Consider the following 26336-nt stretch of genomic DNA (forward strand, 5'->3'; position numbering starts at 1 on the left):
ACAGCAGGATGAAAAACATTGATGGCTTGAACGGAAGCCTTCCCTTTTTGCTTATACCCGAATACTAAGTCAATCCATTGACAGATGTTCTGGGACACGTAGTCAGACTCTAGAGCCTGTCGATGAATGAGGATAAAAAGACGGGGATCGTTACGTGCCCAAGGAGGGAGGTTGACGTGATTAACCCGTTCACCGTTCTGACGCACACCAAAATCAAAACCTAGAAGAGAAGATTAATATTAATGCTTATCTCCCTAAAGCATGCTTTGTTTGGCCTGAGCAGGGTCTTAAGAGTTTCCAGAAACAGACATTATGTCCTATCACCAGGAAAAGCAGAGGCAAAGAGAATAGTGACATCATTGTTCATTTACTTACTTACCTACTGATAGAGCCACGTGGGTGAATGCTATCCTAATTAAATTTCAGATTTCCAACTTTATCCTTCTACCACTTTATATCATATTGAAAAAAACAGCAGAAAATCACTGCCCACTAATTTCAATATTCCACTTATCAAAACTTCTAATGTATTACGTGCTCAAATATCTATTCAATTATAAACTTGATTAAAATCAAATTGAGGCTTTGTATAAGCATTTCTTAAGTATTGATGTTAACATCATAGTAAATTTAAGACTTTATTTAGTAAATATTAGCATTCTGTCATTTAAAAAAAATGCAACTCATACAAAGTATGCACATTCCTAAATGAACTGTCTATTAAGTTTATGGTAAGACTAGAGGTCTGCCCAGATATGATTTCTACTAAGCATTCCTATGGACACCAAAATTATGCCTACACACTGAATAAGAGCATTCTTCTATGATGTAGATAAGCTGTTTTCTAATTGTTTGGAAGGGTAAACAAAAATCTTAGAAGTGTTTATTTTAAAAAACTGTCCTGAAAGAAATGTTGAAGAAATGTTTTTGTGCTACATTTTATGGACAGAAAATGTGGACACCATAACAGAATAAAAATGAAAAAGGATCTCTTCGAAGCTGATTACGCTCCATATAAAATTAAGTTGCTGTCTGCCTCCTTCTAGATCTTGTGAAACCAGATAGAAGGATAGTCGCTAAGTTTGGAAGTATTTTGAAATGATCTGGTGTGCAATATAAACCAAGGGCTTATATAAATTGACATGGAGTGCGGGTGGGAGCCCTCTCCAAAAGCTCAGCTCATCCTACAGACAGCTGCAGTGATTGAAGACAACTGGCCAAGAAACTGCAGAATCTGTTTCTGCAGAGCAGCTTCGGGAGAAGCAGCAGGGATTTACGGATTTCACAGCAGTGAAAGAGGCACCCGAGGGCTGAGCTGGGGAGGGGCTGAGCAGCAGGGGGTCTGCATAAACCCAAATCATTCCCAACTGTCAAATGCTCTGGGGACACATCACACGGAGCAGATGACTGAAAGTACGATGAAAGGCTGATGGGAATGCTGATAGGAAATGACATGACGTACATTACAGCAAAACTATATTTTCCAAAAATAGCTATACCAGCACTTGCTGTGTTGCATGCTTTTCCCGGATCTCGCTACTCCCCCATCAAGTGGCACAGTCTGAGCCCCTTCCCTCCGAATGTGGGCGGGCACTTGTGACTGCAGTAGGAGTGCCACTACGTGACCACCAATTCGAGGTTGGAAGAGGCCGCGAAGCTCCCGCTCGTCTCTCTTGGGACACTCGCCTTTGGAACCCTGAGTTGCCAGGTAGAATGTCCAAGCCCACCATGCTGTGAGGAAGCCCAAACCAGTCCACGTGGAGAGACCACATGGAAAGGCATGGGGATTACATAAAGAGAGATGTCCTCCAGCCCCCAGCTGTTCTGATCCCCTGGCTGGTCCAGCTCCAGTTAACCTGAATGCAGACACCCAGCCAAAACCACTAAAAGCACTGGGCTGAGCTGTTCCTGAATTTCTGACCTCCAAAACCTGTAATGATAATAAAATTATTGTTGTTTTGAGGCACTAGGTGTTGGAGTTATTTGTTATGAGGCCATAGATAACTGAAACATACACAGACAGAGGAAACAAGCATGGATTTAAGTGAGTCCCAAACTGCAGGTGCTGACCATCCTTGGAGGCTTCTCATCTGGGCAACACTATGAAACGTGCTCCAGGTAACTAGCAGCGTGGGTTTATTAATGATTCTCCAAACAGCTCCAGAGAGGCTAGTTAGTATAGAATAAAGTTCCAAAGTAATTTTCCTAACATGAACTTCTCTAAAGCTATGACCATCAATTTCATATATTCCTAAAGGTCACACAAAAATATGGAATTAAGTAATGCACGAAAATGACCCACCAACATCTCTTAAATGGTTACCTGATCTTCTATTAAAAAACAGGTATGGTTGGGCAAGATTGTTGGGTCCCTGGCATCACAGAAAATTTGATTTTATCCTCTACTATCCCTTTTTGGTATTAGAGGATTTTGGTTAGGGTGTTTTATTTCTAACTTGGTCACTCCTCATAAAATTGTTGAGATTTTAGTCAGCTTACACTGTGCTTTCAATAAATTTATAACTTTAAAAAAACTTTTTTTTATGTTTTTATTTTTGAGAGAGAGAGAGAGAGAGACAGAGCACGAGCAGGGAGGAGGCAGAGAGAGAGGGAGACACAGAGTCTCAAGCAGGCTCCAGGCTCTGAGCTGTCGGCACAGAGACTGACGTGGAGCTTGAACTCTCGGACGGTGAAGTCATGGCCTGAGCCGAGGTTGGATGCTCAACCAACTGAACCACCCATGTGCCCCCATAAATTCATAACTTTAAAAAATAATGAGCATATTATAACCTTTGCAGTCCGAAAAAAGAATAAAGCAATTTCTATAACAAAATAAAAATACATGTTTACAAATACCCTTAACAGTTAAAAGTTACCCGTTTTCCACACATATTTAGTCCTTTAAAATACTTAAAATTTTTGAGCTCACTTGGAAATAAAATCATATACTTGACAAATAAAAGTATTTCTCTTATTTGGGGATTCAAATTGTAGGACTTTAAAAAGCTATTTTTATTTTTAGAAAATTATAAAATAAGCACAGAAATATAAATTAGGAATGATTTACACACCTTCACGGTTGACTAAGAATTCTGGAAGATAAAAAAACTCTGGGATAAGTTCTTTGACATCAGTCATGGACTCAAAAGATGAGAGGCGCCAAGTTGTATTTGTAGAATGAAACGTTCTGTCTGGAATGTCAAAACTTTGATCTGCAAAGAAATACAAGTAATGCAGTTAAGACACAAAGACCTTTTTCCATTTGAAGCTGGTTACAATTAATTTACTTCTGCTACTTCAAAAAGATGAGAGTGATGGTCGTTTTGTTTTTCCACAGTTTCAAAGAGGTTATTCATGTTCTTGAAAGGAAATAGTTCTATACATGAGACCGTATTATTTTAAATCTGTGTTATGTTTTCTTAGTACATATAACCGGATGAATTTATATCATTTATTTGTTTAGCTGATTATTATCTGTCTACCCAAGCAGAATTAAAGTCCCGTAACAGCAGGGGCCTGGGGTATCACCCACAACTAGCACATACTAGGTGCCTGAAAATGATCTAATTCTTGAATGAATGAATAAACAAGGAAAATTAAAGTTCAAGTAGGTAAAATAGTTTTTTCCCCATCAGAAAGCAAAATTATTCCTCTACCTTTAATCATGAGGACTACTTCTTTTTTTTTAATTTTTAAAAATTTATTTATTATTATTTTTTTAATGTTTAATTATTTTTTTTGGAGGGCGGCATTGCTTTTTAGTAATGTTCCAGCTCTAAGCTAAAGAATAAAGTACAGTTTCCTATAAATCCAAATGAAACTAAGCACAGTCACTCCTTTGTTAAGCTTTCCTGGTGCAGACTACTAACAGTCAAGAGCTGAGTTTGATTTTGCCTCTTTTCTGTCAACAGTTGTCAGACTTTGTAGCCACAGGGCAGGCCTAGAACATTAAATGACAGCCAAAGGCCAGCCCCTGAAAGCACCGGCTGTGTAGTGCTTCTTAGGAACCATGTTGTACCATCTAAAATGTCCTTGAAGTTGCTGAAATTCTGAATAGATCTTTTCATGGAGAGAAGGTCACAGACTGATCTCAGCACCAAGCAGGCACAATTTTAAGAAGATACGTGGAATTTCTTCCCCAAGTCTGAGCTGCCCTGCCCTGCAACCTTTCCTACTACTTTTATTACTTTCTCATCTATTCTGTTGTCAGTTGGCTTTGGAGAAAAAAGAAGCAATCTAAATGGAATCTAGAAAAATTAAAGGCAATCCCGTAAGGCTGCGGTGGAGTCACAGGATCCAGACGAGACACAGCATCTAGACGGAACCGTGGGACCAGAGGAGCACACTGAGGGTTCTGTTCAGATTTTCACTTTCTCTGCTGTTTCTTAACTTAAAGCGACACTACAAATCCCTATAATCTAGAATGTGCACGTACTAACCTAGCGGTTCTTAACCTAGCACTTCTGTCCCTAACCTAGCGGTTCTTAACCTAGCACTTCTGTCCCCAGGGGACTTTTAGCAATGTCTAGAGGCATTTTTGGTTCTCACAACTGGCTGGGAGAATGCCACTGGCATCAGGGGTGTAGAGGCCAGGAACGGTACAAAATATCCTGTAACACAGGGCAGCCCTCACAACAAAGAATTATGCAGCTCAAAACGACTACAGTACCACGGTGAAAAACCCTGGACTAAACCAAGAGTCTAGAAATAAATTCAAATGCCAACATAAATCATTTGAAGCTAAAGAGATGAAATTTATTGGGACTGCAGTAGCCTGTCCTTTTTCCAATCATCCTTAAATACAACGAAGAAAACTTAGCATAATAGCAGTGTATCTTTAAGAATCAAGAAATTTTAGTTGATTGGGTGTTTACATTAATAGATTCTTGGGCTACATGAAAAAAAAATGGAGGGAAGTAATAGTTCTATTACACACCTCAGTGGTCCCAAACTACATCAGAAACATTCTTTTTTGTTCTGACTGCCGTGTTTTAATAATGGGATTCACAAATCAGAACATGTCCAGAAGGATTATCAGAATAGTAACAGGTTTGGAAACTAGAGCAAAAAAGATGGTTTACACATTAGTTTTTAAAACTCTTCCGTAAGTACAGAAAGTAAGCAAGTCTTATTTATTTTTTGTATTCCTTGCAGCAGCTGGGATAAAACCCTGCATACAGGAGGCTCTCAGCCTGATGTCAAATTAACTAAGGGTAATTAGCCTCAGGATAAACAGGACTGAAAGGGAGAGAGGGGACGGGATAATAATCTTCAAATATTTGAACAGCTGTCATGTGGAACATTTGTTCTGTGTCCTTACACAGGGAGAAATATAGGAAAGCCCCTTCTATAGGCCAGGTAGAGACAATACAAAAATGCATTCCTCCAAGAGGTTGCATATGAATAAAAATATCTAAAGAAGTTCAAGAAGGGTTGAGTAAGTGAGCGGATGACGATTCCACAAAGGATTGTGGGTGCCATGAGGAACTACAGAGCTCATACCATAGTTCTCATTAGAAACCGAGAGGTAGAGTATGTCCCTATTTGCACACAAGTCAGTAAATGCGTCTCTAAGTGATCTTCCGGCCTGCAGGCTGCCACTTAAAACACTGAGGTAGATTATTAACTAGAAAGTTACTAAGGTGAAGGTGGCGGTGTGGCTCTCCTCCTAACTGGTTACTTGCAAGAAATTACAGTAACATATTCCCCCAATGTGATAACTTATGTGACCTGAAATAACTATTAAATTGAACATCTTTAAAAAGTGAATTTCATACCCATGGACAGGGTAGATTTTATGGTATATGAATCATATCCTAATTTTTAGAAAATGAATGGCATTTTTATAAGCTTGGACATGTCTAATTTGCAGCTAAAATTTGACACATTAGCAAGAGAATTTGGCCTACTACAAATTTTTGGAAGAGAATTTTACTGAAGGAATAAGTAGAATTCGTTTTCCTGTGGTTTTGTTAGTCTCAATACATTCTCAGCAAGTATGTCAGGTTTTTGTTTTTGTTTTTTCCTAATGACCCAACAAGATATTTTAGGTAGTTATAAGATAATCCTTACCTTAAAAATAAGACAGAAACAGAGAGGATGGGGAGGGTGGGTGGGGGATGGGCTAGATGGGTGACGGGCACTAAGGAGGGCACTTGTTGGGATGAGCGCCAAGTGCTACATGTAAGTGATGAATCACTAAATTCTACTCCTGAAACCAATGCCACACTGTACGTTAACTACCCTGAATGTAAAGTAAAAAAATGCGTTACAAAAATCCTTACCTTGGTAGGCTAAAAACATTTTCGTGAACGGAGGCATCCTGACCAGGAAGTGGAGCACCGTGCCGCTATTGGAGTAGTGGGAGCCATAGTGGTAGGGCTGCACGGGAGGCATGGGGTCGTCCTCCCTGGCTCCTTTGCGGTACTCCTCCTCCAGGTACTGAAGGAAACAGGGAACCAAGACAGCGTTGGTGGCAAAGTGCTCCAGGAAACGCCGGAAAAGCCTCACCGGTTTTCTTTTCCATCCTCTGCTAGCACCCCTTTGACACCTTTCTCCATGGCTGCCCTCCCACCTGTGTTCGGACCGTGTCCCCCTCGGTGCCCTGCTGAGAGGCCTGGCCACTCGAGAAGCAGATCTCAGTCTGCACCTTCACTCTCATTCCGTCACAGGAAACTCACCTGTTCTGCACCCTGCCTCCCAACTAATGGCTTATGTCTCAGTTGACCAAGCTGTCGATAAATGAGAGCAACTACTGTCACCAGAAACTCTGCATTTTAATGGATGAATTTCAACCCATAATGCTATGTTCTTTAGAGAAATTCTCCAGCAGTGGAAAAGCAACGGCAATGGAAAAGCCGTATCACATTATTGAAATTCGTAGGCACTGATGTTTAACACTTTATGGCTGTCCTGCAATGTAGTTACACTGAGATAATAAAGAATACAGTGATTTTTCACTACTCCTATCTTCCCATCATGAAGTAGGAAGCTCAACCAAATATTTAATATCTGTCACTATTCTCATCTCCCATAGCTTCTGTCTGGCTCTGATAACAAGTCAGGTGATAGTGAAATTTGGAGTCACTTCTCCTGGATTCCATAGCACCGCCCCCTTTTCAACTGCTGGAGAATCAAGGAGTGGCAGTTATAAGATGCCTGGAGAGATCTTTCTGGAAATGTGACATAAAACAATGTGAATATTAGAAAACTGGTCCAGCTGCTCCTACCTTGATGCTGCTTAAGATAGCAGCCTGTTGGCTAATAGGTTTTTAAAAGGGTTTCCAGCAGAATTCCATTAATGTTAATTTTACAGAACTAGATAATTTATACTCTTTGAAAAATTTTTACATTTATTTTGAGAGAGAGCACGAGCAGGGGAGGGGCAGAAGGAGGGAGAGAGAGAGAATCCCAAGCGGGCTCCATGCTGCCAGCACAGAGCCTGATGCAGGGCTCGATCCCATGAACAGTGAGATCAGGACCTGAGCTGCAATCAAGAGTCAGACATTTAGCTGACTGAGCTACCCAGGTGCCCTGATAATGTATACTTTTAAACCTTTAAAGTCTGGTAAATTTCTGCTAATAAACCAATGCATGATTTGCTGAATGTGAATAATAAGGAATTATGGTACATTATAAATAGACTGATATTATTATATAAATAAAACTAGGGAATACAAATAGCAGGCACCTGAAAATCTCTGATTAAAATTTTTTTAAAATGTTTATTTTTGAGAGAGAGCGAGCACACATGCGTGAGTGGGGGAGGGGCAGAGAGCAAGGGAGACACAGAATCAGAAACAGGCTCCAGGCTCTAAGCTGTCAGCACAGAGCCCGATGCGGGGCTTGAACCCACGAACTGTGAGATCATGACCTGAGCTGAGGACAGACGCTTAACCTACTGAGCCACCCAGGCCCCCTCTCTGATTTTCTTTTAAAAGGAACGTATTTAACGTTTAAAATCATATAATGATTTCCAGTTGTCTGCCAATCAAAGCACTTTAAGAAGGGGAAAACAGAAAAATCAATACTATAAATTTAAAATTAGGTAAAACACTAGTCTATAGAATAAAACTTGAGTTTTCATTTACCAAAATATGAGGAAAAACTAAACCTACCTTGTAGGTGTCCACATAACGATCTTCTTTTTCTTTATATTGCACAGCTATAGGCTTAGAGAGATTTCTACAAATGAAGAGATGATAGAAAAACATGAAATGTTTTGATACTGGCAAGATTGAGCTGCCTACACATCCATATCCCGTAAGTAAATCAGTGACCAGCAAATACTGGGCTCTTAATTTAGTGCTCACACATGTTGCTTTGCAACTAACAGCCATCTTTGAAAATTATGATTTAGTCAATTGATTTAATCATGATTTAAGAGGTAGAATTTTTCTAAACAGATCCATACCAATATTAGGAATTCTTAAATTTTTCTTTTAATGTTTATTTAGTTTTGAGAGAGAGACAGAGACAGAATGCAAGTGGGTTAGGGGCAGAGAGAGAGGGAGACACAGAATCCGAAGCAGGCTCCAGGCTCTGAGCTGTCAGCACAGAGCCCGACACGGGGCTCGAACTCAGGAGCTGTGAGATCATGATCTGAGCCGAAGTCGGGCGCTCAACCGACTGAGCCACCCAGGCGCCCCAGGAATTCTTGACTTATGAATAATCTAGACAAGAAGAGCTGTCCCTCCTCCTCTCCCCACTTCCTCTACTTCCTTCCGAATCACAGCTGATGTTGCCCAGAGCAGCGGATTCCTGCCAAGCCCTGAAGTTCCTGTGCCCGTTTTCCAGACCTACACCTATTAGGCAGTGAAGACAAAAGGGCAGTTTGGACGGGAAATATGATCATGAGGAGATGTTTTATGATTATTAGACTAGTTACTGAAAATTGAAGAAATGACACTTAAAAAATTTTTTTAAATTTTATTTTAAGTAGGCTCCATGCCCAATGTGGGGCTTGAACTCATGACCCCAAGATTAAGAGTCACATGCTCTACTGAGCCAGTCAGGCACCCCAAAATGACACATGTGTAAAATGATCGAGTGGAGATTTGGAGTGTGAGTAGTGAAGTAAGTATTTTGCTATCTAATTCATAGCTAGGGACCGACACGAAGTTTCACAGTGTAGAGGATGTCTGCACGCGTGTAGGTGTGTCTGTGCTGGTGTTCACGCAGCATCAGGGAGGCGAGAGAACACTACAATGAATCCTCACTTTAACAAGCCACACGGTCAAGTAGCATCCCTGGGCGGCATTTGAAAGAGCAAGAGGAAAACACCCAACGAAGAGCGGCCTCGCTGGCCAAGGAGCCATCTGGTCTGGCAGCGGGTGCAGCCACCTGGAGTTTCAACATCTGGCTCCCTAACGAGATCAACATCAGGATGTGCCCAAGTTTCAGTAAGTCAAACCAGGTCTGCTTAGCTTAATATATCTGGGGGGGGGGGGGGGGGCGCGTGTAATTATTTCCCAGGGATATTGAAATTTGTGATATTAAACACTAACTTTATTTTTGAGAACTTTCTCATCCTAAAAAAAAATTGTTAAAAAATAAAACAGTTTTATAGAATTGATGCAGACTCACATCGCAAAATAGGAGAAATCATGTTTAAGATCCAGGCATGCAGTTTTTTTCTAAGTAGTGTAAATAGGTTTTTTTGAACACATGTAACACTTATTGTTGTGGTTGAAAAATGAGAAATTACTGATGAGCAGAGTAACCCCAAAATCGGCTATAAAACTATTACTCACAGGTAAAACATTTTGGTATATACCTTTCCAGGAGTTTTCTGGGTTATCTGCACATGTATACTCATATTTAGAATAAAAATAACACTTTTCCCCACCCGTATCATATATTTCTAAAATACCATTTTTAATGGCAGCAACATGAAACAGTTTTCTCAAACCTAGTGTGGGGCATTTAAGTTGTTTCTAAATTCTGGCTACTTAAAAAAAATGATGTAAGGACTCTCCACAAGGATAAATGCATGCAGGGCCAGGCATCACCAGCAACAAACTGCACAGAGTTCTTGCCCTCGTGAAACTTACTCCCAGTGGGAACCTTTCTGGTAAAGTACACGTTCTTAAGTATTCCTAAGAAAAAAGCCCCAGAAGTTAAATTGATAAAACAGAGTATGCACACTTGAAGAGTTCTTGGGCTACACACTCAAATTGCCTTCCAGAAAGATTGAATCTATTTATACCAGCAGTGTATAAAATGTCTACATGTCCGTCAGGAATGTACAAAAATGTCTGGAAGATAAGGAACAGGCCACTTGCAGTTGCTTAAACTGACAAAGATATAAAACTGAATCTTATTTCTGGAAAACTATCTGAAGTAGGCCTACTTTTCAATAGTTATGATTAAAATACTCTAATATACCAAGTATAATTTGGAGTCAATTTCTCTTTAAATTACATACAAGAATTTTTTTTTTTTTTTAAACTAAATCACCAGAATATTTCCTTATCAACAAAGACTATTTGGTTACTCTAAAATGTAGACCATTCAGGAAAGGCAGGATAAATGCTTAATTCTTTTGCTTTACTTATTTGAAATTTTTTTTTTTTTGAAGTTTATTTCCTTAGTAATCTCTACCTGCAACGTGAGGCTCGAACCCACGACCCCGAGATCAAGAGTCACATGCTCCTCTGACTAAGCCAGCCAGGTGCTCCTTAATTCTTTTGCTTCGTTTGACAAATTTCAAAAGTAAGGAATTGGTGCCCATAACTAGGTCCAATGGTGACCAGCAAACTTGTCTGCGGGGGCGGGGGGGGGGCTTTAAAAAAGTATCATTATTAACTTAAGTGTTCTTTTTATTTAAATGTGTTTTAATCGATTGTAGTCATTATTCTTTCCGATGCTCAGATTGTGCTATCTTTGGCAGTGAGATCCACTTATGGTTGGCTCCGGATCCCTTTACTTCTTTTGATTGTGGTAAAAAACACGCAATGCAAAATTTACAATCCTAACATTCCCCAAGTATACAGCTCAACAGTGTTGATCATATTTACATGGTTGTTGAACAGATGTCTAAAACTTTTTCATCTTGCAAACCTCTATACCCACTGAGCAACTCCCCCCCTCCCCATCCCCTGTTCATCCCTGACCCCAGCAACCACCACTCCACTATCTGCTTCTCAGTCTGTCGACCTTAGACAACTCACATAAGTGGAATCACACAGTATTTGTCACTTAGCACAATGTCCCCAAGGCTTATCCATGTTGTAGCAGGTGACACTCTCTCCTTCTTAAGGCGAAACAGCATTCCACTGCGTGTGTATACCGCATTTCCCCCATCCAGCCATCCAGCCATCCATCCACAGACAGACACTTGGGTTGCCTCCCCTACATGGCTGTGGTGAATTATGTTGCAATGAACTTGGGTACGCAAACATGGCCCCCAAATCCTTCTGACAAGACTGCATTAGTTTCCTTGCTTTCTGACACAACAAATATCCCACATTCATCTTATATGTCTTCTTTTAAAAAATGTGGAGGAAATGAGAGAACAGGAAATCACCATTTTGTAACCCCTAGGGAAATAAATGACTCCAGAAATAATCAGCAATGACAGAAACAAGTTCAATGGAAGCCTGAACCTCTGGATCAATCTGAGCATCACTCCAGTGGGATATCATATGTCTCCTGATACGGGGCGATGTGAAGTTCACACCATCACCTGTAAAGGATTCTTGCCAAAAAAGGTTGAACCTTAATCTAAGCAAGCCTTTAGAGCTAATTTCCAGTCTCTAGGAAATACAGAGGCTAAAGGAAGAAGCTAAATACTAATGCGGGAAAGGGGGATATCCTACAAGATAAAAGACCTGTTTTGTTTTGGTTTTTTCAACAAATCAATGTTAGGAAAAAAGAGAAAAACACATACAAAAAAACAAAGGCTTATTCTAGACATATGTCTTTAGAGACAGAGCAACGAAAGGTGTTTTTGAGCCTGATATAAACAAATCGACTATAAAGAGACATGTTTAATATACTGGGGGACATAGGAAAATGGACTGGGTATTGGATGACGTCATGAAATGATTGTAAATTTTCTTAGATATGGTAATGGCACTGCAACGTAGCAAGTAACAGAACATTCTCTTTTTTCTTAAGGAGATGTGTACTGAAGAACACAGGAGTAACATGACAAGATGTCTGTGATTTGTCTTAAAAAGGGAAAAAAAAGATGATACAAGTTTGGCAAAAATCTTCGTAACTGTCGAGTTGTGATGGACAGATGGAGCTCATTGTATATTCATTCTATATTGGTGCATGGTTGAAAATTCCAATAGGACTTCAATGAAACAAAGATAGCATAGAAACAAAGGTAAAGGTGATGATGTGTTTAGTTACCTGTAGACCGACGGATCACTGAGGTCAAGGGTCTCACTAACGTAGTCAGCAAGTATAAACGGGAACACTGGATACTGCATGAGATCATTGAAGGATCGGCCGGCATGTTTGTTTAAGTGAGTCAAATATTCAAAATTTGTAATTTGTCCAGTATACCATAAATTTGTCAGAGCGTTGATGTTGCCATATTCCAGGAGATTAGGGAGGTTATTTGTTAGTATACTGTGGTACACGTCATCACGAACCTGCAAAGGAAGGGGAAAACAAGCCAGGTTTTGTTTTAGGCTACTGAACCTTTTCTCCAAAGATTATGCACGTTACTAATCCCAAGTCCACAAAGAAAGTACTCTTTGCCCAATTAACATCAACTGCAGGGGAACTGAGATTCATCTCTGGATCTTTCCCCAAAGGCTGGGCTCCTAACCATTATGTTTTGCTGCCGAAGAAATTAGTTAATAAGAAGGTAAGAAAAAGTCTGTATAGAAAAATCACTCATATACAGATCCTAAAAAAAAAAAATCAATAAACGATGAAGAAGAACCTTCATCTAAATAAATGCAACATGATATCATAGAAAGGGCACGGTCTTCTTTTTCTTTTTTTAATGTTTATTTATTTTTGAAAGGGGGGGTGGAGAGAGAGGGTCAGAGAGAGGGAGACACAGAATCCAAAGCAGGCTCCGGGTTCTGAGCCGGCTCAGAGCACAGAGCCTGATGCGGGGCAAACCCACAAACTATGAGATCATGACCTGGGCTAAAGTCAGACGCTTAACCAACTGAGCCACCCAGGTGCCCCAAAGAGCATGGTCTTCTTAATTAGACAGACGTGGCCCGATTCCTAGCCTAAAACCTTTGTGCTACAGTTACCACATCTATAATATGGGAATGATAATATTTATTTCATGAGAACGAAATAAAACATCCTATGTGAAACAACATATTTGATTTTCACTACTGATTGAAAACTAATATATAAACTTTTTTCTTTTTTTTAGAAATTCACAAAACTTGTCACAGAAAAAGGTAATCTGATTTTTTTCTAAGGCAATTAAATGATGATTGGTAATAAATGGAAAAAAAAAATAGACAATCCAGGCCTTTACTAAAAACAAATTTGAAATATCCATCTTAAATGTGTATATGCTTCAGGCATAGGAATGAGAGCCACAGATGTGGCTAACCAGAGACAGGACCGAAAGTTAACGAGGAGAATGAGAAAATGTAGCTACGATCTGGGACAGGCAAGACTGCAGCGTGTTGAAGAATCTACACCTCGAATCTCTTTCACAACAATGTGAATGTACTGAACACTTCGAATGGTTAACATGGTCATTTTATTTTACATATTTTTTTTATCACAATTAAAAAAAAAGAAAAAAAGAATAGGCTCAAGGGAAGACAAACAAAACCGCAAAACCTGTGGTTTAAATCCGAAGGCTGCCAACTTCTAAAGCTAAGGTTGATAGAAGGGAATTTAGGACAGATTGCAAACCAAACTCTGCAAGAAAAGGGAAGCATTCATTCATACGGCAAATATTTATCAAGCACCTACATAGCACTGTATTCAAGCTGCTGCAGTCACAACACTTAACAAAGCACTTACATTTTTTTGGAGACAATGTTGGATGTTATTAAGTCCAACAGAGAAAAACAGAGCAAAGAAAAGGAGACTTGGGGGTAAGAGTGACAGAAGGGTTGCTATTTTATTAAGAGAGCAGTCAGAGAAGGTCTCTTTGATAAGGAGACATTTGATCATGGAACCTGAAAAAGCAAGCAACTGAATCATGTGGATTTCAAAAAGGAAAAACATTCCAGGGACCAGTAAGTGCAAAGGCCCTGAGGCATCAGTGTGCCTGGTCAAGGAAAATAAAGTTATTGTGGATAGGATAATAGAAAAGGTGAGTTAGATAACAAGACACCAGATTACTCAGCGCCTCATTCAGCTATTACAGGGAACTTGGCATTAACCAAGTGGCACAGGAAGTGATCAGAGGGTTTTGACAGGAGGATGGCATGAGCCCGCATACCTTAGCCATTGTGCTGAGAATAGCTTGAAAGAAGGGGGAGTGTGGAAGCAGGGAGGACAGTTAGAGGCCACGGTAATGATTTAGGCAAAAGATGATGGCGGCTTAGACCAGGATGGTAGGCAGCTGTGTTAAGTGGTCAGATTCTGGATGGGTTTTGAGGGAAGAGTCAGCAGGACTGATAGAGTAGGTACGGGGCATGAAAGAATGAGAGGAGTCTAGGATAATCCAAAAAGTTTGGGCCTGGGCAATCAGAAAGATTAGAGTTGTCATTGATTGAAATGAGGAAAACTGCAGAGAGGTTTTGGGGCACGGAGATTAGAAGTTCGGTTTTGTATACGTTTAATTTGGGTGTGTTCAGGGTGGTATGGCCATAGACTGTATATGTTAAATTTGAGATGCCAGTTTGACCTCTAGACGGAGATACCAAGTACAGAGCATTCCTGGGAGACGTTCGGGTAGTGATACAAATTTGAAAGTTGTTACAATACAGGTAGGATTTAAAGTCACAAGAGCGGATGGGAAGAGGTCTGTGGCACCAGCCCTGAGACCCTCGGAGAAGCATCAGCAAAGAAGGCTGAGAAAGAATGACCTTGAGCCAGAAGAAGAGCTGAGGGAAAGTTATGGCCCAGAAACCTAGTGGGGAGGGTTATTTTTTTTTTTAAGAGAGAGAAAACAATCATCGGTGTGAAATGCTTGGTCAAGGTCTGTGCTGACAGCTGGGAGCCAGGAGCCTGCCTTGGATTCTGGGTCTCCTTCTCTCTGCCCTTCCCCCCGTTTGTGCGCGCGCGCGCTCTCTCTCTCTCTCAAAAATAAATATTGAAATAAAAGTTTTAAAAAATGCTGCTGATAGATCAAGTAAAATGCGGACTAAGAAATACGACCGTAGGGTATAGTGACATGGAGGTTACTAGTAACCCCGACCAGAGAAGTTACAGGTGAGGTAGTGAGAAGAAAATCTGACTGGAGCATTTCAAAAGAGAAGTGGAAGCAACGAGTCCACACGACTTTTTCCAAAAGCTTTTCTAAGTGGCAGCTGAAAGGATGTGGGGGTTCAGAAAGGGTTTGGAAACAACAGAACCTACTCTCAAGTTTAAATTACTCTTCTCAGGTCATTACGCATTCATTTACTTTTTACAGACGGTCACTTTGGAGAATCTGAATTTAATACAGTTTTGAAGGACAAAAATAATTCTAATATAGTCAAGGGATCGCTGTCATTGGGACTAAGAAATAAGGCAATTTTCATTTGCTGTTAGAAACAGGGAATCAAAGTTTAAATAAATCAAACCTTCGTAAAATCAGTATGAGTCCAGTTACACCGGCCCCATGATAATTTCAAAACCATGTATCTGTTCATAAAGCTGAATTTACCTTGGTGTTATCGAATGCTAACAGGAGTGTCCTGCCATTTGTTAAAAAGATTTCTACAGCATTGTCTCTCAGCTGCCACCAACGCTTGTGAACTTCTTTAATTTCTTCATATGTCCAGGAAAATGATGCTGGTTCCAACTCTCCCTGAAGGCTCTGAGACCAAGGAAGGAAATGAAACTGTTTGCTTTACATGAAATATAAATGATCACTGCAATTTTAGATTTTTAAAAATCTGAAAATGAAAATGTCTTCCTTTTGTGGCAAAACGGCAGATAAGATTCCCTGAGCCACCCCCGACCCCTCCCTCCCCAACCACGAAACACTTCAGAATACTGGATAAACGTTAAGGAATTAAAGAAATACGGGCTTTATTTTGTAGGGCAGTTTTAGGTTTGCAGAAAACTGAGCAGAGAGTGTAGACAGCCCCCATGTATTCCTGGCCCAAACTCAGAATTTCCCTGTGATTAACATCTCCCATTAGTGTGATCAGCCTGGTGCCTTTGTAATAACTATAGAGCCAATAGTAAATACGTTATTCTTAACCGAAGTCCACAGTCTGCATTAGGGTTCAGTCTTGGTGTTATGGTCCCATGGGTTTTGACTAATGTTTACTGAGATGCATCCACCCTTACAGGATCGTACAGAGTTCCCTCGTGCCCCCCCTACTCACCTGCCCCTCCCCCTCAGGCTCCTGGCAGTCACTGATCTTTTTACCATCTCATAGCTTTCCCTTCGCAGAATGTCACGTGGTTAGAATCACACAACATGTAATCTTTTCAGACAGACTTCTTTTAAAGCTGAGCTTGCGGGACGTAAGGGAAAGTGAAATCCCCAGGAGCCAAAAATAACAAGAAATTTGAAAAACAGCAGTGAGGTAGAAGGGATACTGGGGTAGGCTGGCTGTGCGTCCACATGCACACGCACGTATGCACACACCCCAGCTTTAGAAACTTAGTGACTTAGGTTAACATCCACTTGAAGAAAGCAGATGAGGCCTTGGAGTTCTCTGGATCAGAGTATGGAAGTGTACGTACGTCAGAAATCTAAAACCATTAAGGGACATTTTCCTGATGACAGACAAACACACGTGTCCATCAGTAAAGAGGAATAAGCAGGAGCCTGTCTCTTCTGGCCCGGGGACTGGGTGAAGAATAGAAAACAAGTCTCTCCCTGAAAATTCACATGTGGGTCTGCCCTCCCTCACATGGGTCTGGGTTAAAATGAACCTATGGGCATGGCCTGGGAGCTCCCCAGCGATGACACATAGTCCCCATGCCTCTGAACCTTCCCGGAAAGGCAAAGCACTCTCCTGCAAATTCAGCCCCATTGACTAAGCTCACAGATCAGCACGCACCAAGTAGCTATGTTCCTCTCCTGTGTGGTCTGCAGAAGGAAGGAAAAGATAAGTGGCCACCAGAAGGCTGGATCTCCCTGACAGCATTGATCCTGGCCTCCCTCAACAGATCTCTACATTTTAGAATGAGGGGTTAGGGGCCATAGGTCCCAGACTTTTTTTTTTTTTTAATGTTTATTTATTTTTGAGAGAGAAAGACAGAATGTGAGTGGGGGAGGGGCAGAGAGACAGGAAGAAACAGAATCCGAAGCAGGCTCCAGGCTCTGAGCTGTCAGCACAGAGCCGACGTGGGAATGGAACTCACGAACTGTGAGATCATGACCTGAGCTGAAGTCAGCCACCCAACCAACTGAGCCACCTAGGCACCTCCATAGGTCTCATATTTTTTTACCATCACTGGGCCCTTCTCAAAGTACAAAATGAAGAAAACTTTTAAAACAATTTGTCTAAATCTTTTGCAAATTGCGGTTGAATATGTGAATTATGTTACTCAATGCTTTTAATAGAAAAATCATGGTAAAAGCTCCTACGAAAGTTTAAAACTAGTTAGGATTTATCACATCAAATTAACCTGCATCCGAGGTTGGTTTGTTTTCATCAATTTTCCCTTTTGGAAAACTGCATTGACTTTCTCTGTTGTGTTGGAACAGGGGCTCAGAGCGAAATTTAGAAAGCAATTGCAATGACTACCTTATCCCAGGCTCTTCATCCTTCTAAAATCTTATTTGAAATTTTTAAAATTTGAATTGCTCTGTTGTATGTGTGCTATACTATTGTGCTAGATCCCAACTGACTTTTAGAAGTAGGGGTAGTAGATAATTACAAATGAAATTAAACTCTTTAATGAAAATGTAATATTCTCATATATAAAACTGAATTCCTTCTTATTGTGCTTCCATATCCGTTCATTCATTCAGTTCAGCAGATGTTAATTAAGCATCTACGAGCAAGGTGTTCTGCTAAGTGCTCTGCATGAAATACATCTGTGTAAGATGAAAAGGGGGCACAAGATACTTGTACAAACATTTAAAAGGCAAGACAGCAGGGGCGCCTGGGTGGCTCAGTCGGTTAAGTGTCCGACTTTGGCTCAGGTCATGATCTCAATGGTCTTGAGTTTGAGCCCTGTGTCGAGCTCTGTGCGGACAGCTCAGAGCCTGGAGCCTGCTTGGGATTCTGTGTCTCCCTCTCTCTCTGCCCCTCCCCTGCCTGTGCTCTTTCTCTGTCTCAAAAATGAATACACATTAAAAATATACATTAAAAAAATAAAATAAAATGCAAGACAGCAAATGTCACATAGAAAGTAGAAACAAATATTATAAAAGCAGAGGAAAGAAGGATCTTTCAAACTATTAAAAAACAAGAGTATTTTTAGGAGAGTTTTAAAAGGGGGAAATGTCATCTTTTGGATCCAGAAAAGTGTTGGCTCGTGTATCAACTATTAAGTTCCCTGGTTGCTAAAAAGAGACATCTTGAAAAATAATGTGACCATACTTTTACTAGCTGGGATAAATGCTGTGGCAATTGCTACATAAATCACACTAAAGAATGCCTACTCAATCTTGGGGGCTATATTAAATATTTTCATGACTTTTTTCATATTATTTATTTTACAGCAAAATGTTATGTTTTAGCTCATTATTTTTTGAAATAAAATATGTATTCACTATTAAACCACATGTATTCTTATTTAGTATATCTTTAGGAATTCCTGGTCTTAGAAATTTTCTGAAACAAAAAGCCTATTTCTCTTACTACGGGGATCTCTAAACAATATTTTAATGGTCTACAAACTGATTCAGATGGATAAAAATATGTGAATATATATATATATATATATATATATATATATATATACACAAAATATGTGAGCTAAGAGTCATTTCTGTAATTTTCTGATTTATATCAGTACTTCCAGTAGAATAAAAATTATGATACCAAGACATGTGACTATCAGGATTAGTTAAGTTATTCAATTATACAACATTTTCCTTTCTTTGTGAAGGTAAATATATTTGATAGTGAATTGGGAGTGGCAGGGAGTAGTTTTTTGTTGCTACTGAGAACAGTGATAGAAGGAATAAATTAAATAAATTAATTAAAATAACAGGAGCACTTTATTGTTTTCATTTTCATTTTATTTTTTAAAATAGTTTTTAAAGTTTTTCTTTTAATTCCAGTTCATTGCCATACCATGTTATAATTAGTTCCAGGTGTACAATATACTAATTCAACTGTTCCCTACAGCCCCTGTGCCCATCTCAAGTGCCCTCCTTAATCCCCATCCCCTATTTCCCCCATTGCCCCCCCCCCCACCTCCCCTCTGGTACCATCAGTTTGTTCTCCATAGTTAAGAGTCTGTTTCTTGGTTTGTCTCTCTCTCTCTCTCTTTTTCCCCTTTGCTCGCTGTTTTAACAGGAGCACATTAGAATCTAAATCATAATACTAACTGCTATGAGGTCAGACTGTAAGCCAGAGGAGATGGTATGGTCTTTTTAAAAATATCTTTAAAAGAAAAAGTTTGGAATTAAGACCAATCTGCACACCAGAGTGACAATATATGAACTCTCCTAGTTCTTTTTTTTTTTTTTTTTTTTAATTTTTTTAACGTTTATTTATTTTTGAGACAGAGAGAGACAGAGCATGAATGGGGGAGGGTCAGAGAGAGAGAGAGACACAGAATCTGAAACAGGCTCCAGGCTCTGAGCCATCAGCACAGAGCCTGACGCGGGGCTCGAACTCACGGACCGCGAGATCATGACCTGAGCCGAACGAAGTCGGACGCTTAACCGACCGAGCCACCCAGGCGCCCCTGAACTCTCCTAGTTCTACCTGTTTGCCAGTTATAATGAATTTATACATTTTGGGAATTTGTCTAGGTTTATATAGGTGCAAACTTAAGCCTCTACTCACCGAACTTTCAACTGTATCAGAAGCATTATCTTCCACAAAATACATTCCACATTTACCTATAGAAAGTAATGGGATATGAGTTTAAAACTGTATGTGCACTATTATCATTTTTGATTACAAATACGACCTCTGGAGTCAATTGGCCTGAATTAAAATCCCAACACCCAGAAACAGTTCCTGTCGCTCAATAAATATATATTTTTTAATGTTTATTTTTGAGAGAGAGAGAGAGACAGAGCATGAGCATGGGAGGGGCAGAGAGAGAGGGAGATACAGAATCTGAAGCAGGCTCCAGGCTCTGCGCTGTCAGCACACAGAGCCTGATGCGGGGCTCAAACTCATGAACTGGGAGATCATGATCTGAGCTGAAGTCAGATGCTTAACTGACTGAGCCACCCAGGCGCCCCTCAATAAATATTTTTTAATGGTATCCAAGAGATTTTGGGCAAGTTGTTTAACTTCTTTGTGTCTTTACTTAATAAAAAAAAAGGGGTGTAGGGTGCTTGGGTGGCTCAGTTAAGCGTCTGACTCTTGATTTCGGCTCAGGACATGATCTCATGGTGGGGAGATCAAGCCCCATGTCAGGTTCTGTGCTGACGGTGTGGAGCCTGCTTGGGATTCTTTCTCTCCCTCTTGCTCTGCACCTTCCCTGCCCGCACTCACGCACACACGTATGTTCTCTCTCTCAAATCAAAACAAAACAAAAACCCCTAAAATAATTTTTTAAAAGAGGGGTGGAGGAAGCGGACTTTATTTCACAGGGTTAATGTGGGAATTAAATTAGAATGTATGTAAAATGCTTATAACGGTGTTTGGCACTCAGTGTTAAAAAAATGTTGGCCATTTATTATTGGTACTCTTCTTATATGACTAATACATTAATTTTATTTTCTCACACATTAACTGAAGTCAACTTGTAAACAAATTTTCTAGTCTAAGAGGAAGACTTAATTTTTATTTAAACACTCAATAGGGCAGAATAGACCTTAGAAGACAGCCCCCAGTTTTCTCTGCTTTATAGGCTGGCTGTGTTAGCACATGTCCCTACACCACGTATCCAAATGGTGGGAATTTCTCTGGGGCTCCGCCCTGTGTGCCGGTCACCCGTGAGCACTGAGCACTGTTGGCTCAGAGAAGGGAATCACCTTCATCCTTGTGACCACAGTGCTTAGTCCTGGCCAGCCTGAAGCTCTGCATGTTGAGCCTTGGAGACTGTAGCTTCAGTCTATGACCCTCAAATTGGAGGGTACGTCAGAATTGCTGGAGGGCTCATGAAATGCAGATTTCTGGGGGTGCCAGAGAGTTTCTGACTCGATAGGCATGGGCCGGGGCCCAAGAATGAGCATTTCTAAGAAGTTCCCATGTGATGCTGATGTTCTTGACCTGGAGACCAGGCTTTAAGAAAACAACTGGCCTGTAGTATACAAATTAGTTCTTTAAGGGAACAGAGATCTAGTGGTACAACTTTATTCCTTCATATCTTGAGGAAAAGATTTCTCACTGAATGTAATTATACAGATATCCAAGGATTGACAACCTTGGCCTTTCTCTCAGAAGCACAATAGGGAGTATAAATTATGAACTATCTCAAGGTGGATATATTTCTTATGCACAGGTATATATCTTTTAAAACAGTAGGCATGTGAGTATATCGATAATGCCTCACTTTAAAAATCAAAATTGATATATAATAAAAGGGATGTTTAAGTACAAAAATGTGTACTTATGAAAAAAGTCAACTTTATAAAAATTAAAAGGCTATTCATGTGCTTTTTAGAAAATAAGATTGCCACTTCCTGACATTTGTAAGTCATATAATGTTAAGGCAAAATTACTGATGTGATGTTAGAGAGAGTTTGATTCAATGGCATTCTGCCAAACAATGCTTCAAATTGTCTAAGAATAAAATAAGGCAGGGTGAATATGTGTAAAACTCTTCAAAATGTGACTTACCTAGTAACAGCTCACCAGCTGTCTCTCTAGACGGTGCAACGCTGATACATCTTCGATTCACTCTGTCAAAACATATATAAAATTACTATGATTAAATGTTTTGACCAATTTTAGAAAGTATATAGTATAAGCTTTATTTATCTAGTTAAAGATTTCAGCCCAGCACACTAGAGTTTCAAAAGCATGAGACGTCTTGCCTAAACCCACGTGAAAATATTATCTTGTATTTTAACATTCTGGTAGAGGAGAAAATGAAATTTTTAGAGAAGGCTCAGAATTCCTGTGCCATGTATACAGGATATAGGCATTCAGTTTTTTAGGAGAAACTTTAATATTTTGTATTTTCTAGTAATTATGCAAGCATTGGGTCATGCCTCTGGTATTTCAAACACATGAAAGCATCCTAGTATTCTAGGAAAAACGGGATTTAGACTCAGAAAAGTTCTTCTCCTCTTTAGACAAGGAACTCACCTCCTTCGAATCTCAGGTTTTCATCTAATAAACGGGCAGGGCAATTATCATTAGTGTCATAATGATAACCTGTCGTTAACATACAAGGACCCATTTATTTATTTATTTATTTATTTATTTTAATTTTTTTTTTTTCAACGTTTTTTTTATTTAGTTTTGGGACAGAGAGAGACAGAGCATGAACGGGGGAGGGGCAGAGAGAGAGGGAGACACAGAATCGGAAACAGGCTCCAGGCTCCGAGCCATCAGCCCAGAGCCTGACGCGGGGCTCGAACTCATGGACCGCGAGATCGTGACCTGGCTGAAGTCGGACGCTCAACCGACTGCGCCACCCAGGCGCCCCTACAAGGACCCATTTAATATTCAACAATACTCTGGTACTTTGGGCGTTATTCCCTTCCTCATGTAACAGATACGGACATGGACACAGGAAGGCTAAGTAACTTGCCCAAGATCAGACATCTAGTAAGACGAGGAACTAAAATTTGGACCTTCAGTCACCATTAGATGGCGTCATGCGGAAACCATACCCATTTCACAGAGACCTCAGGACCAGTCAACTGCCAAGATACACACGTGCAGACAAGGGCCAGAGCACGGTGACTGAAGCCCAGTGAGTCCTCACTATCGAGGATGTCTTTTCCTTTTGGATTTTAGCCATTCGACTGTGTCCTCTCTTGAGCCATATTTAGGGCCTTTCCTAAAACCCCAGCAATTATCTAAAACAAATATTACACAAACACTACAATAAATTATTAAAAAAAATTTTTTTTTAATGTTTTATTTATTTTTGAGAGAGAGAGAGAGAGAGAAAGAGAGACAGAGCGTGAGCAGGGGAGGGGCAGAGAGAGAGGGAGACACAGAAGCCGAAGCAGGCCCCAGGCTCTGAGCTGTCAGCACAGAGCCCAATGTGGGGCTCGAACCCATGAACCGTGAGATCATGACCTGAGCTGAAATCAGAGCTTAACTGACTGAGCCACCCAGGCGCCCCTACAATAAACTATTAAAGTCTTTCTGACTCCTTCAAAGAGAGAACATCTTATGGATTCACACTTACCTTATAGACTCACTTGCAGCTTTGTCTTTTACGGTCGAGGAGAAAGAAGAGTGAGTTTTATCTTCAAACAGGAAAGAGAGTGGTGGTTTGACCACATCTGCTAAGGAAAAAAGTAGGTATTATCTTTATCTGATAACTACAGTTATCTGCTACATTTGGATGCTGAGTCAAGAAGTCATTATTACCTTCTGATTTCTGTCTATCCCGAAGGAGATACTTATTTGGAATAGTTAAGTAACATCTCTGTAAACGTCTCCTCTCTCGATTTGGTCCTTCTGTTGGATCCAGTTGCCAGGAAGTTGGATAGTAGAGGGGATCATACCAGGCCACTCTGCCAGGGGAAATAAAAGAATGTTTTAAGTGTTTTAATCTATAGTACGTGGAGCTGTAAATAAAATCATTACAGAAATTAAATAATCAAAAGTGATCTATTCAGTTAAAACCCTCAGCTGCTCACGTAATTAGACTAGGAAGTGCATAAACATAGACACTAGAATAAGATAGAAAGCATAGACAATAGAATCATATAAAAAGTAAATGTCCTTCTGCTCCTGAACCCCGGCCTCCTGGTCCCCGCCTGGAGGCACACTCTGCCTCTAGTTTCTTGTTCCTCATAAGTTTTTAAAAAGATATATCATGACTACTCTGCTTTAGCAACATGCATGCTTTAGCAGTACATTGGACTTAATATGGCTAGATAAAGAAAAAAATCCATTTCCAAGTTAAGTTTCTATATTTCCCATTTTGCCTACTATCTAACAAATAAATTGGTTCATTTTTGTAGTACAAGCCATATTTCTTAAGATGTTTAAAAAAAGTTAATATTTTATTTTAATTTTTAATAAAAAATGCTTAATTATTTTGAGAGAGAGAGTGCACTTGGGTGCATATGCGAGTGGGGGAGGGGCAGAGAGAGAGAGAGAGAGAGAGAGAGAGAGGGAATCCTAAGCAGGCTTCACACTGTCAGTGCAGACCCAATGTGGGGCGTGAGCTTGCAAACTGTGAGATCATGACCTGACCCCAAATCATGAGTTGGACACTTAACCAACTGAGCCACCCAGTCGCCCTCAAAATAAGTTAATATTTTAAATGAAAAAATAGAGAACCGTATTGAATATATTTTCAGACATAGATAAGAGAAAAAAAATCGCCCTTAATCCTACTACCCTAAACATACCACTTTCTGGTAGAAATTATTTTTTTTTCATTTTTAAAAATTGCAGTTATAATTATTACATATATACATTTCTATACCCTTTCTTCTTTCACTGGACATACTTTAATCTTCATTGTCACCATGGAAAATGGCTGACTAATGCATGGAGGGGGTGCATCATAATGTATTTAGCAATTTTGCCATTATTATATACTTGTTTCCAGTTCATTCACTAGCATAAACAATACAGAGATGAAAACCTTTACATTTACTGCCTTTATATATTTTGAATATTTTCCTTAGGACAGAATCACCAAAATAGGGTAACTGGAGCTAGAAATAAAACGGTTACAGGATTCCTGATACATGCTGTCAAAGTGTGCAAAGCCACCGGACCTCTGACCATGGGCTACGATATACATTTCTTCCCGCTCTGGGTATTAGCACCTAAAAAACTTTATAACAGAAAAGGTAAAATATGGCTTGTACCATATTTTATGGTGATATGGTAATATTTCAAGGTTTTAAAAAATCAAATTAGTCTCTGGCCATATGGAATATTTTCCTGTTTATTAATTCTATTTGTCTTATGTAGAAAAGTGTGATCACATCTTTTGCTCAAACTTTTCAGATCTTACAATTTACCTTTAAGTTGGCATGAGTTTTTAAAACCATAAAAATATTAACTCTGTGGGGGTACCTGGATGGCTCTGTAAGTTAAACATCCGACTTCAGCTCAGGTCACGATCTCATGGCTCGTGTATTTCGAGCCCCACATCAGGCTCTGCACTAACAATGTGGAGCATGCTTGGGATTCTCTCTCTCTCTCTCTCTCTCTCTCCCTCTCTCTCTGCCCCTTCTGTGCTCTCTCTCTCTTAAAATAAATAAACTTACAAAAAAGTAAAAAAAAGTTAATTCTGATTTGCTGAAAATAAATTTTCGTTTTGTTGCTGTTGTTATAGTTATTAAATACACTGGAAAAAATTAAAGCTCAAATCTATTTCTTTTTTTTTTTTTTTTAACATTTATTTATTTTTGAGAGACAGAGTGAAATAGAGCATGAGCAGGGGAGGGGGAGAGAGAGAGAAGGGGGACACAGAATCCAAAGCAGGCTCCAGGCTCTGAGCTGTCAGCACAGAGCCCGATGCAGGGCTCGAACTCACGGACCTTGAGATCATGACCTGAGCTGAAGTTGGTCATTTAACTGACTCAGCCACCCAGGTGCCCCTCAAATCTATTTGTTTCTTCTTGGTAGTTTGTTCTATTGTGTTTGAGCTTAAAAAGTTATCCATCTATCAGAGTTGATAAATGCCCCATTTTCTTCCACTTTATAAACTTAATGAATTTAATTCTTTTGCTCACCTGGAATTTTCTTTAGTGTATAATGTTTAGTCCATTTTAGCACCCCAAGCCATGCTAACCAGTAATCTTAACCAAATTTAGAGAACACGTTAATTTTCCTCTTTTCATGATCTGTGATGCATCTTCTAAGTTTTATTTATTAAAGTCTTACCTAGAAAAAGATCTATTTCCCAACTATCCCGTTTCAGTGATTTCTCTATTCTTCTGCAAAGGTTATATTTTAAAATTAAAGTCAACATATAGATTTTATTATCTGGAAGAGCTAATGCCTCACTTTCTCATTATCCCTGCCCACCCGCCCCCGCCTTGTCCCTAA

At 39.8% G+C, this 26336-nt stretch overlaps 1 protein-coding gene across 1 annotated transcript in view; it reads right to left on the reverse strand.

The window, feature by feature from the left end:
- LYST (lysosomal trafficking regulator) overlaps positions 1-26336 on the reverse strand; it is a 176088-nt gene that overhangs the window by 27023 nt on the left and 122729 nt on the right. The window contains exons 35-44 of the mRNA XM_078434192.2: positions 23688-23833; positions 23503-23599; positions 21975-22036; positions 20022-20077; positions 15758-15910; positions 12361-12605; positions 8118-8184; positions 6285-6441; positions 3072-3212; positions 3-220 (exon numbers count right to left, since the gene is read on the reverse strand). Coding sequence (XP_078290318.2) covers positions 3-220; positions 3072-3212; positions 6285-6441; positions 8118-8184; positions 12361-12605; positions 15758-15910; positions 20022-20077; positions 21975-22036; positions 23503-23599; positions 23688-23833 — 1342 coding nt within the window. The remainder of the gene's footprint in view (positions 1-2; positions 221-3071; positions 3213-6284; positions 6442-8117; positions 8185-12360; positions 12606-15757; positions 15911-20021; positions 20078-21974; positions 22037-23502; positions 23600-23687; positions 23834-26336) is intronic.

Source organism: Panthera onca, chromosome D2 (assembly GCF_046562875.1).
Source record: "Panthera onca isolate mPanOnc1 chromosome D2, mPanOnc1 haplotype 2, whole genome shotgun sequence".
Taxonomy (NCBI): Eukaryota; Metazoa; Chordata; class Mammalia; order Carnivora; family Felidae; genus Panthera; species Panthera onca.